A 12,574-nucleotide genomic window follows, 5' to 3' on the forward strand; every position below is an offset into this window, starting at 1 on the left:
CTGTGTGCATTGAATTTATTTAATACACGAGTTTCACAATTTGAGTTGAATTACTGAAATAAATGAACTTTTCCACGACATTCTAATTTATTGAGATGCACCTGTACATGTGTCCTGAACCTGCTCATCATGTTGTCCTGTTTGTGTGTGTGCATGCGTGTTTTCAATTATGCCCTCAGGTTCAACATGCCTCACGATGACAGTAACAAATGCAAAGAGGATGGAGTCAAGAACCGGCAACATGTGATGGCCCCTACGCTCAACTATTACACCAATCCATGGATGTGGTCCAAATGTAGTCGGAAATACATCACAGAGTTCCTTGAGTATGTAAACCTGTGATGTTGGCTTGAACTCTCAATTTTGAGCTCCACATGTCCAGTGTCAACATTCATTTGTTTTCTTCTGAACATTCTCAATTGAGATGGAAACGACGTCATCAGTAGCAAATGGAACAGATTCATTTTTTTTGTCTTCTGTCACTTACTAAGAACATTTCTGTTGTTTGTGTCTTGTTTGTTTTGTTTTTCTTCAACTCATTTGTTTATCATTTCTCATTAGCACAGGGTATGGTGAGTGCTTGCTCGATGAGCCAGTTTCTAGGCCATACAGTTTGTCCCAGCAGCTGCCAGGACAGATATACAGTGTCAATAAACAATGTGAGCTGATATTTGGGTCTGGGACACAGGTGTGCCCATATATGGTGAGAAGATCCCTCAGGGAATTGCACAACATTATTTCTGGAGATGTTTTTAATAAAAAAACATGAAGAGAGTCTGTAGTAGAGCTTGTTAGTAATATCAAAGTGACATTGCTACATGTGCAGAAAAAAAACAGGCGTCGGTGCAAATGCTGTGTGTGAGTGTTTAAGTGTTGTTTAAGCTAACAGTAAGTGTTTGGATGTTGTGCAGACACAGTGCAGGAGGTTGTGGTGCACCAGTCCAGAAGGAGTCCAGCGTGGCTGTCGGACCCAACACATGCCATGGGCCGATGGGACGGAGTGTTCTCCAGGAAAGGCAAGCACTTCAGTACATAAAATTTGAAAATATTCAGAAAAATGCCATTGGGCTCCAATTTTGTTTAGACCACAACAAACTCCAAAATATCTTCTTTTGTGCTAAATGACATGAGTGAGGTTTTAGGGTGAACTGTCCCTTTAAAAAGAAGATTTACAGCGTTTTCTATTATGAAGCAATAATACACTTGGCTGGTTGCTTGAGTTTGCTGTGCAATATGTGATTTGTGTGTAGGTCCAAAATATGTTTTTTGCAGTTGCAAAGCAGATGAAAAGCAGATTCATCAGTGCAACTTCAAACACATTTTTCCTCCAAATAGCGACCAAATCACTTGCACAATGACACTCGTCCTCACTAATATACTGTTTTGACCCTTTCTCTCTTTTACAATGTTTCCCAGATTGTGAACTCAAGTCAGATTTGCATAGTGGTAGTGATTGTGAATGTCAGTGCATCTCTCATGACCGCCATATGAAAAGCATTGCAGATAGCATCACAGAAGGGCAATTTTACATGGTTGCCAGGTATCTCAACATTGAATTGCTGCCATGCATTGTTTTTCTCTGAATGTCATATCCTTTCAGTGTGGTATCATACAGCTTGATGTATCTAGATATGCACAGGATCAGTCTCGTGCAGCTTGTTTTGATTTTCTCACTGGGACCACCCATGATATGCAGATCCATACAGCTTGATGTATCTGCACAGGATCAGTCTCGTGCAGCTTGTTTTGATTTTCTCACTGGGACCACCCATGATATGCAGATTGTCTGGTAATCACTGGGTGAAACTGTTTTACATCTGAGCTTCGCATCACCCAGCTTGACCCATGTGCAGTTTGACGGCGGAATAGTGCTGAAGCTTGGCGCTTCATTCCATAAAGTTCATTGCATTGAAAAACATTGTCATGAATCATATGAAAGGGGTTTCTAAAGGCCACGATATACTCAGAACGTAGTTCTTTGTTGTTCTTCGTTATGAGGTAAAAAGAAGTGTGACTTTCAGTAAAAATTACAAATGTAATTTCTGCTATAAAGCAGTTTGTTCAGTTGCCATGGACCAATGGTAGTTTGAAGGCGTTTACCGACTGGAGCAAACTTTTCCTTGAAAGTTCACTTTGGCAAGCTGTTTTTAACTCCCAAAACAAACTTTGTTGTTGTTTGTTGAAATTAAAATAGATGAGACGGTAGAATAGATAATTCAGCCAAACAGATGCTTGACAAGGGCTTTGAGTGAAACAAAACACACTTTGAATTGTCATGTTGTCTGTGTATCAACATCATTCCTTGTCATTCTAGTTGGTGGACTTTATAACATCTTTTCTGTGTTTGCTTCTCGTTTGCAGCATTGTAAACATGGCCTGTGCATCCATAAAGAGCATGAATCTGTTCCAGTTGAAGGGGCCTGGGGCAGCTGGAGTCCCTTTGGCACATGCTCAAGGACCTGCGGAGGGGGAATCACAGGTTTTTTCAAACAATGAAAGATCATAGTGACCATGTGTGTTAAACTCTGAAAAATGACCAAAAAAGGTCTGTTGCTTTTCTTCCATATATCTTCTATATGTGTTCCACTGAAACAACTTGTAAATAAACAGTTATAATTAGAAATATTTTAAAAATGACAAAAAAAAAATAAAACGAAAATGAAAATATAAAAATAAAAAATAAAAGCTAATTCTAAATATTAATAAATACTGTAATAGTAAATAAATAATACTAAAACAACACTGCAGATTTCTCACTTGATGTTTGCCAGTAATTTCTGCTCATATGCCCTCAGTATTTGTTGAGAATGTCCCTATAGAATAAGTTTCTTAATTGTTTCAGTTCAAACTAATTGTTAAACTAATATATAATTGCTTTCAGTATGTATAACCCATATTAAACAATCCTCCAGAATTCCCTCATTATTTGAGACATGGTGGAGACAATGATTTCAAAGGTTCCATACTTTCAAAATTAAATTACCAAACCAAATTACATTTTAATTACCTTGGGAATTGTGTAGTACAATATCTATGATGAGAAATATATTATCAATGTGCTAAATACAGTAAGGCTGAAGTCACACTGTATTAACTCTTTCTCATGGCTCTGTGTGCTGTAGTTCTGATGAAGGATCGCTGTAAGCTATTCTGTCGTGTGGCGGGCAGTACAGCTTACTACCAACTCAGGGACAGAGTTATTGATGGCACGCAGTGCGGGCCTGACACCAATGACATCTGTGTGCAAGGCCTGTGCAGGGTGGGTGCATTTGTGTGTCTGTATGGTGTGAAAATGCACCTTAAATCAATGAATATCCTGCAGAATTTGAAAAAGTAGTCCTGTATAATCCTGTCCAAGTGTCCTTTGAATGAATTCCACATCCTGTTTCTGCAGCAAGCAGGATGTGACCACGTGTTGAACTCCAAAGCCAGGAGAGATAAGTGTGGAGTGTGTGGTGGGGATAACTCATCTTGCAAGACTGTGGCAGGAACGTTCAACATAGTGCATTATGGTAGGTGACACAGGTTGTCAGTTTAGTGCAGTTCAGATCAGTTCTTTTCATGTTAGTCAAAGTAACCCAGAGTAGCTTAATTCAAATTTAGCTTAAATTCACTTCAGGTCCAAGCAGTTCAGCCCAATTACAGACCAAAAGAACAATAATATATTTACTCTATATTAATCATTTTGGAAGAGCATTTTATTGATTCCTGCTTTTTTATAGGTTACAATGTTGTGGTGCGAATTCCCAGCGGTGCTACAAACATAGATGTGAGACAACACAGCTATTCAGGGAAACCAGAGGACGATAACTACCTCGGTAAGGCAAGAAATCATATTAGACGTTAAATACAAAAGCATATGATTTTTTTTTTCATTTCAGTTGTAGTTCAATGGTAGTTCAGAGGATTGAAATAAAACTTGACAATGTAATAATAAATATTAGAGATGCACTGATAATTGTGGCCAATACGGATGCTGATACTTATTTTCATGTTATATTCATATTAAATTTCAATTATATACTATTTTGTTTAATTAAATAAAAAATAAAACCTAAAAACATATGTATTTTTTAATAAAATACATCTATAAAATGCTAAATGCTACAAGGGCATCGTACAACATCATAATGTAAAGTATGAAAATGGATAGTTATTTTGAGATTTGATTTTAAGATAATATTGCATTTTAAAAAGTTAAGTTATTAGTTTAATTATTTAAAGATTTACTTTAAATGAACATTAGATGTTGGCAAAAGTAATGACAAACGAGTATATAATTAAATATCCAACATTGGATGATACAATTTTAAATGTTAATAATCTAAAATCAACAGATAACAAAATGGATGGCATCAAAATATCATGCATCCCTTGTAAAAATGTAATATTTTTGTCAGGAGTCTATAGAGCATGTTAGAGTTCAGTTTGTGCTGATGATTTACGCATCATTACATGACAATTGTCAAATGATAAATTGATATGCATATTGATTATGAACAATCCTAATTTAAAATGAATCCTATGTATTTGCTTTGATGTGTCATAAGTAAACCGATGTCAAGATTTACTGCAAGCTTTTCAAGAGGCTTTTGCAAGAGTTTTCATAGACGTTTTTGTGTTAATGCTTCTGAACTCTACAAACCTAAGGAAATATGTGCTGTTTTCAGCAGATTACTGAGCTGTGCTTGTGTGTTTATTGATATCTGTGCATGCCTATGTGTATTTGGCTTATATGTGTGTGTTTATGTATGAGAAACAAGGGTTGGCCGGTGTAAAGTAGTGAGGAAAGTAACTCAGGAAATTAGCTACATAATCACATTAGTGTGCATATTTGAAGCATACTGACTTCAGTAGAGCAAGACATGGCCTTTTCATGGAAAACTGGATTTCTTTACCCTGATTAGCCTAATCTGCCCTGACCGTTGCTAAATCTGACTGTAAATGAAAATGTTTTATTCCTTAGGTCATGCAGGTCTTGTAGTGAATCAAATTTGTGTTTAAAACAAATGGATGCTATTCGATTGTTGATCCTGTCACATGCCTGAATATATATTTGCTTTTTGTGCTTGAACATAAAGAAAATAAAGCATGCATGTTGTTTCTTTTTTGTTTTGCAGCCTTGTCCAACGGCCGTGGAGAATATTTACTTAATGGAGATTTTGTGGTCAGTATGTTTAAAAGGGAAGTCAGAGTAGGGAATGCTGTTATTGAATACAGCGGCTCTGACCATGTTGTTGAGAGAATCAACTGCACTGACCGCATAGAAGAGGAGATTATTATCCAGGTAATATGGCTTCAGTGAATTCAATTTTAAATTGTATGTTGTCTTACATTGTGAAATATTATAACTTCACATTTTAAGAACGTGTCAATCATTTTTGAACTCTTTGTGACATCATACTTTTGGTCTATATGTGATCTTTTCCAACTAGGTGCTATCCGTAGGTAACCTCTACAACCCTGATGTCAGGTATTCCTACAATATTCCGATAGAGGACAAACCTCAGCAGTTTTTCTGGGATGCGTACGGCCCGTGGCAGGATTGCAGTCTTTTGTGCCAAGGTGGGTGTGAAAGAAGCAACACATATTGTTTTGTGAAACAGTTGCCAGAAATGTCAGTTTAGAATTGGGTAAACTTGAACCAGACGTTGAATGCTGGCTGGGTCATCCAGTTCAGTGTTTCTTGGAAATTTGGAGAATGCAATGAGGAACTTTCTTTTTTCTTTCTTTGTCTAGATCACAAACATGTGTCTGAACTTGTGTATGTCTTGTGCTTCAGGAGAGCGCAAGAGGAAGATCATGTGCAGTCGTGAGTCGGATCGAGTGGTTGTGTCTGATCAGCGGTGCCATGGCTCTCCCAAACCAGCTGTGATCTCTGAGCCATGCAACACAGACTGTGAGCTCAGGTACATGTCCACATTGACTAGTTTTATAAACTTTTAGTGTCTTGTTTAACCAAAATATACACTAATGTCAAAAAGTTTGGAGTTAGTGAGAGTGTGTGTGTGTATGTGTGAAATAAATTGTGACCTGTGCTGGCAAAATGAGTCGGAATGCACACGGGCTAATTTTGAGCTACAGGCAAAAAAAGTGAAAAATGTTGATTTTAGTAGATTTTGAGGTTTTCACAAAAAACGGGTTCATTAAGCCCTTGTCTAGTAATCCCAATGCTCCAAATAATAATTTTAGATGTTTAATTACCTTTATTTGTAAGTTTTCCGAGAGGAGTATCTTTTCTCTGCTCGCTTCTCATGCTGACTCTCATCCAAAGCATGCGCACAAAGGCACTTCCGACTGCTTGAAAGAAAAAACTTGATTTTTCTCAAAATTGACTTTGCTGACTCTATCAACATCAGACGTGTGCTTCAGGAGAGCGCAAGAGGAAGATCATGTGCAGTCGTGAGTCGGATCGAGTGGTTGTGTCTGATCAGCGGTGCCATGGCTCTCCCAAACCAGCTGTGATCTCTGAGCCATGCAACACAGACTGTGAGCTCAGGTACATGTCCACATTGACTAGTTTTATAAACTTTTAGTGTCTTGTTTAACCAAAATATACACTAATGTCAAAAAGTTTGGAGTTAGTGAGAGTGTGTGTGTGTATGTGTGAAATAAATTGTGACCTGTGCTGGCAAAATGAGTCGGAATGCACACGGGCTAATTTTGAGCTACAGGCAAAAAAAGTGAAAAATGTTGATTTTAGTAGATTTTGAGGTTTTCACAAAAAACGGGTTCATTAAGCCCTTGTCTAGTAATCCCAATGCTCCAAATAATAATTTTAGATGTTTAATTACCTTTATTTGTAAGTTTTCCGAGAGGAGTATCTTTTCTCTGCTCGCTTCTCATGCTGACTCTCATCCAAAGCATGCGCACAAAGGCACTTCCGACTGCTTGAAAGAAAAAACTTGATTTTTCTCAAAATTGACTTTGCTGACTCTATCAACATCAAACGGGTGTAGCTCAGTCATTTTTCGTCTGATTTCAACAAATAATACATCATTCTGAAGGTCTCTTAATGGAGAATGTGAACATAAAATTTGCTCATTGTGACTCATTTTGCTAGCACAGGTCACAATTATTACTTTTATTCAGCAAAGGCACAATAAATTGATCAAAAGTGACAGTAAAGGCATTTATAATGTTATAAAAGATTTCAATTTCTAACAAATGCTCTTCTTTTAAATCTTCTATTAATTAAAGAATCTTGAAAGAAAAATATTAAGCAGCACAACATTAAGATATGTTTCTTAAGCACCAAATCAGCATATTAAAATGATTTCTGAAGGATCAGTGACACTGAAGACTGAAGTAATGGCTCCTGTGGATTCAAATTTGCCTTCACAGGAATAAATGGTGCTTTAAAATATATAAAAATAAAAAACAGTTATTTTAAATAGTAATAATATTTTGCGATATTACCGTTTTTACTGTATTTTATTTTTTGATCAAATAAATGCAGCCTTGGTGAGCATAACAGGCTTCTTTCAAAAACATTAAACAATCTCACCCAAAATTTTGAATGATAGTTTGTTTGTTTTTATTTTTTTTCATATATATGCAACATTGGGTTTAACCTTGTTGCATTTCTTCAATTTACAGGTGGCAGGTTGTTCACAAAAGCGAGTGTACAGCCATATGTGGTCTGGGTTTCCGGACTTTGTACATTTACTGCATCAAACAGAGCAGGTTGGATGGGAAAACCCAAAAGGTTGACGACCGGTATTGCAGCAGCCAGCGCAAGCCTGAAGACAAGGAGATGTGCCATGGAGACTGCAACCCTGGTGGATGGGAGTACTCCCTCTGGTCTGAGGTGCGAAAAACCTCATTGGTCTCAAATCAGCTCTTGTTGAACATATTGATGTACTTGTAAAAATGTGGACTGTATATATTTGACATATAACTTACCATGAGGATTTTTTCCTTGGTTATCTAGTGCTCCAGGAGCTGTGGAGGAGGAGCACGTGGTAGGAGTGCGGTATGTGGAAAGTCAGCTGATGACGAAAGCAAGTGCAACCCACAAGAAAAGCTCACAGTTAAATCAGCATATTAAAATGATTTCTGAAGTATCAGTGACACTGAAGACTGAAGTAATGGCTCCTGTGGATTCAACTTTGCCTTCACAGGAATAAATGGTGCTTTAAAATATATAAAAATAAAAAAACTGTTATTTTAAATAGTAATAATATTTTGCGATATTACAGTTTTTACTGTATTTTATTTTTTGATCAAATAAATGCAGCCTTGGTGAGCATAACAGGCTTCTTTCAAAAACATTAAACAATCTCACCCAAAATTTTGAATGATAGTTTGTTTGTTTTTATTTTTTTTCATATATATGCAACATTGGGTTTAACCTTGTTGCATTTCTTCAATTTACAGGTGGCAGGTTGTTCACAAAAGCGAGTGTACAGCCATATGTGGTCTGGGTTTCCGGACTTTGTACATTTACTGCATCAAACAGAGCAGGTTGGATGGGAAAACCCAAAAGGTTGACGACCGGTATTGCAGCAGCCAGCGCAAGCCTGAAGACAAGGAGATGTGCCATGGAGACTGCAACCCTGGTGGATGGGAGTACTCCCTCTGGTCTGAGGTGCGAAAAACCTCATTGGTCTCAAATCAGCTCTTGTTGAACATATTGATGTACTTGTAAAAATGTGGACTGTATATATTTGACATATAACTTACCATGAGGATTTTTTCCTTGGTTATCTAGTGCTCCAGGAGCTGTGGAGGAGGAGCACGTGGTAGGAGTGCGGTATGTGGAAAGTCAGCTGATGACGAAAGCAAGTGCAACCCACAAGAAAAGCTCACAGTTCAGCCTTGTAATGAGTTTCTGTGTCCTCAATGGAAAACTGGAGACTGGTCTGAGGTAAACACTGACCAAAGCATCCCTTGAAAATATGGGCAGCATCAAATTTAATCTGGATTCATGCAGACTATTCTTAAACCTTCAAAGTAAAAATGTAGTCGTCCATTACGACTTATCCTAATGCTAGTTTGGAATTCATTTTGTAGTGTTTAGTGACATGTGGCAAGGGCTATAAGCACCGCCAGACTTGGTGTCAGTTTGGAGAAGAGCGTTTGGATGACCGTTTCTGTGACTCATCCAAACCAGAGTCGGTACAGGCCTGCCAACAGCAAGAATGTGCATCCTGGCAGGTGGGACCCTGGGGACAGGTGAGAGAAACTATTTATTTCATTGCTGTGAATAAAACATTGTTTTGGTGCGTCATGTTTAGGTGTGTCAGCTATTACATGAGGTATATTTGATGCTTATGCCTGTGAATTGGAAATTCAAGTGTATTGTGATGAATGCAATGTAATTTCCAGGAGTCAGTGCAGTCATAGATATTGTAAATAGATTATCACAGCTGCAGTGTGGGTGGAAAGCAACCACAAAAATTGAACAAGGTTAGGGACCAGACAAAGAACAGCATTTGGTACTTTTGTGCTGGTGTGTAAGTAACACATGCGAAACAAACATAACTATGCTGTTTTATAAGGTATGTGGATCCTTGAAAGGTTTAAAAATGTGCTTCATTTGCTTTTCAGAATTCAAGGCCATGAAAAGTCTGAAACATCTCAGAGAATACTGAAGAAGTATTACAACTGTTTTCTATTTTAATATATTTAAAAATTACATTTGTTTCATAATGGCAACTCTGAATTTGCAGCAGCATTACACCAGACTTCAGTGTCACATGATCCTTCAGAAATCATTCTAATATGCTGATTTCGTGCTTAAGAAACATTTATGATTATGATCATTATTATTAACGTTGAAAACAGTTGCTTAAATATTTTGTGGAGACAGTGGTTGTTATTTTTTTCTTTCAGGATTCTTAGATGAACAGAAAGTTAGAAAGAACAACATTTAGTCGAAAAGAAAAGAAAAGAAAAGAAAATCAAGTAATTTCAGAGTATTGAATATAATAGTCTTTTTTTAGCCTATTGCCAATCATACAGTTGAGCAGAATGTGGTGTTTCATTTTTTAAAATCTTTTTTTTGTTGTTGTTGCAAAATTCATCTTAAATGATTTTTTAAACTTGCATACACCATGTGAATATCATCCATTCATGGACAATCTGTTTTCTATCCACTTGAGCAGTTTATGGCTGTCTTTAGAAATTGTTTTTTTTCCAGAGATCTCCCAGAGGGTAATCACACAATTTGTAACATTTGTGTGGGCAAACTGTCCTAAATTATGATAGAGATTAGACATCACTCTTGCATAGATTAAGCAATCATGATAAATACATGTTTGAGGTGCTTTACTGAAGCATATGCGATCTAGCTGCAAATGCTGCCACACAAGCTTGACCTTGTTGCAGTCAAGTCAGCGATGAGGAAAAGAGATAAAAAAAAAGGAGAAATGTGGACAAATTACTGGCCCATGTCTCAGGTTGCCCATGTGGGTGCTTATCACATCAGTGCTGGACTGATGCCAGCAGGCAAATAGTGAACAGTCTTAAATTTCATCTTATTCTCTTGGGTAAATCATAGGCATTACTATGCAACATTAAATAGGATACTGCCCCTAACTGACCTCCCTCTTTATTTGTGTGTAGTGTACCACCACATGCGGCCCGGGCTATCAGATGAGAGCTGTGAAGTGTGTGGTTGGCTCATACGGCTCTGTCATGGATGACTCTGAATGTAATGCAGCAACACGTCCAACGGACACTCAGGTAGGAGCATTGATCTCTAACATTCATACTGACTCTCATTAATTTCTCTATTTCTCAATATTGATTGTGAACTAAGAACTGTGTTAGTTTTTCATAATGTGAGGAAAAGAGATTAAAAAAAAGGAGAAATGTGGACAAATTACTGGCCCATGTCTCAGGTTGCCCATGTGGGTGCTTATCAAATCAGTGCTGGACTGATGCCAGCAGGCAAATAGTGAACAGTCTTAAATTTCATCTTATTCTCTTGGGTAAATCATAGGCATTACTATGCAACATTAAATAGGATACTGCCCCTAACTGACCTCCCTCTTTATTTGTGTGTAGTGTACCACCACATGCGGCCCGGGCTATCAGATGAGAGCTGTGAAGTGTGTGGTTGGCTCATACGGCTCTGTCATGGATGACTCTGAATGTAATGCAGCAACACGTCCAACGGACACTCAGGTAGGAGCATTGATCTCTAACATTCATACTGACTCTCATTAATTTCTCTATTTCTCAATATTGATTGTGAACTAAGAACTGTGTTAGTTTTTCATAATGTAACTACTGAAAACTATAAAGGGGTGAACCAGTCTTCCTGGTTCAATTTGCTGTATGCTTAATGAAATGAAAGCGCGAGAAGCCAGTGTTGGGGTTAAAAGTTGCTTTTATTAATTGAACCACACCACAATTAAGAAACCTTAGCAGATCATGTGTTTTCATTTATTGCAAACACTGTTTTGCCTTGAAATGGACATGATTTGTGATACTATTACATTAATGGGATAGTTCTCACAAAAATGAAAATTGTCATTATTTACAAGTTGAGTTTCTTTTTTCTGTTGAACTTAAAAGAAGATATTTTGAAGAATGTTGGTAACCAAACAGTTGACAGTAGCCGTTGACTTCCATAGTATTTTTTTTCATGCTATGGAAGTCAGTGACTACTAGCAACTGTTAAAGGTTTGGAAGAACTTTAGGGGAATAAATGATTACAGAATTTTCATTTTGGGGTGAACTGTCTCTTTAAATGTTTTGTTTGCATTTTATACATTGTTATTCACTTAGTTTGCAAGTTAACAGTCACTTTCATCTCTCTTAGGTATGTACGAATATCATTTTACTAAGTATTTTTACACCATACTGGAATGAGAAACTGGAAAAGAGAAAAGAAAGTGCATGCATGTATAGCCTGAAAGGCAGGAAGGAAGTTTCCCAACCAGCATATTTATGACCTGCAGTCAATAAGGCCTTGTCTGAAGGAAGAGCAAACACACACACACACACACACACACATATGCTGCATCAGGTCATTAATAGGATAATTTTGGAATAATGTTTTGGAATATCTAAAAATATCAGGTAATTTAAATTTTTTATTTTATTTTTTTTTAGAGCTGAAAAAGTCATGACAATTGGTACAATCTTCAATTGATACAACTTCACAAATAACTTTAGTGAAGTAATTTTTGTGAGTGAATCAGTGTTTTGAATCCATTTACTTCAATGAATTGGCCAAATAGGTACACAAATCTATTTAATAATGATTAATTTATCTGAATTATTTTTAAATATATATATATATTATTAATCCTTTAATCATTAACAACTGTAAAGATTAAATAAATACTTTGGTCAAACTGTGTGGGAACGTGTGTGTGTGCACCTTTAACTTGCGTGTTTGCATGTGTAGTTTTTTTTTTTTTCAGGTTGAACTGTTATGGTTATAACTTCTATGTCTATATAGTTCCACTACAGATTTATATTTAATAGTTATTTAAGTTCATTTGCAGTCATCTGGATCTTAATTTTATTTACTTAACAATCTGCACATACAGTGGGTACGGAAAGTATTCAGACCCCCTTAAATTTTTCACTCTTTGTTATATTGCAGCCATTTGCT

At 36.8% G+C, this 12,574-nt stretch overlaps 1 protein-coding gene across 1 annotated transcript in view; it reads left to right on the forward strand.

Moving 5' to 3' along the window:
* The window catches only part of adamts9 (ADAM metallopeptidase with thrombospondin type 1 motif, 9), a 32,819-nt gene that overhangs the window by 10,267 nt on the left and 9,978 nt on the right, over positions 1–12,574 (forward strand). The window contains exons 9-22 of the mRNA XM_016497312.1: positions 180–326; positions 562–703; positions 912–1,016; positions 2,362–2,479; positions 3,123–3,259; positions 3,395–3,512; positions 3,723–3,818; positions 5,121–5,287; positions 5,436–5,565; positions 5,783–5,909; positions 7,600–7,810; positions 8,714–8,869; positions 9,016–9,177; positions 10,570–10,689. Coding sequence (XP_016352798.1) covers positions 180–326; positions 562–703; positions 912–1,016; positions 2,362–2,479; positions 3,123–3,259; positions 3,395–3,512; positions 3,723–3,818; positions 5,121–5,287; positions 5,436–5,565; positions 5,783–5,909; positions 7,600–7,810; positions 8,714–8,869; positions 9,016–9,177; positions 10,570–10,689 — 1,936 coding nt within the window. The remainder of the gene's footprint in view (positions 1–179; positions 327–561; positions 704–911; positions 1,017–2,361; positions 2,480–3,122; positions 3,260–3,394; positions 3,513–3,722; positions 3,819–5,120; positions 5,288–5,435; positions 5,566–5,782; positions 5,910–7,599; positions 7,811–8,713; positions 8,870–9,015; positions 9,178–10,569; positions 10,690–12,574) is intronic.

The sequence above is a fragment of the Sinocyclocheilus anshuiensis genome, unplaced genomic scaffold (assembly GCF_001515605.1).
Source record: "Sinocyclocheilus anshuiensis isolate Anshui unplaced genomic scaffold, SAMN03320099.WGS_v1.1 scaffold710, whole genome shotgun sequence".
Classification (NCBI taxonomy): domain Eukaryota; kingdom Metazoa; phylum Chordata; class Actinopteri; order Cypriniformes; family Cyprinidae; genus Sinocyclocheilus; species Sinocyclocheilus anshuiensis.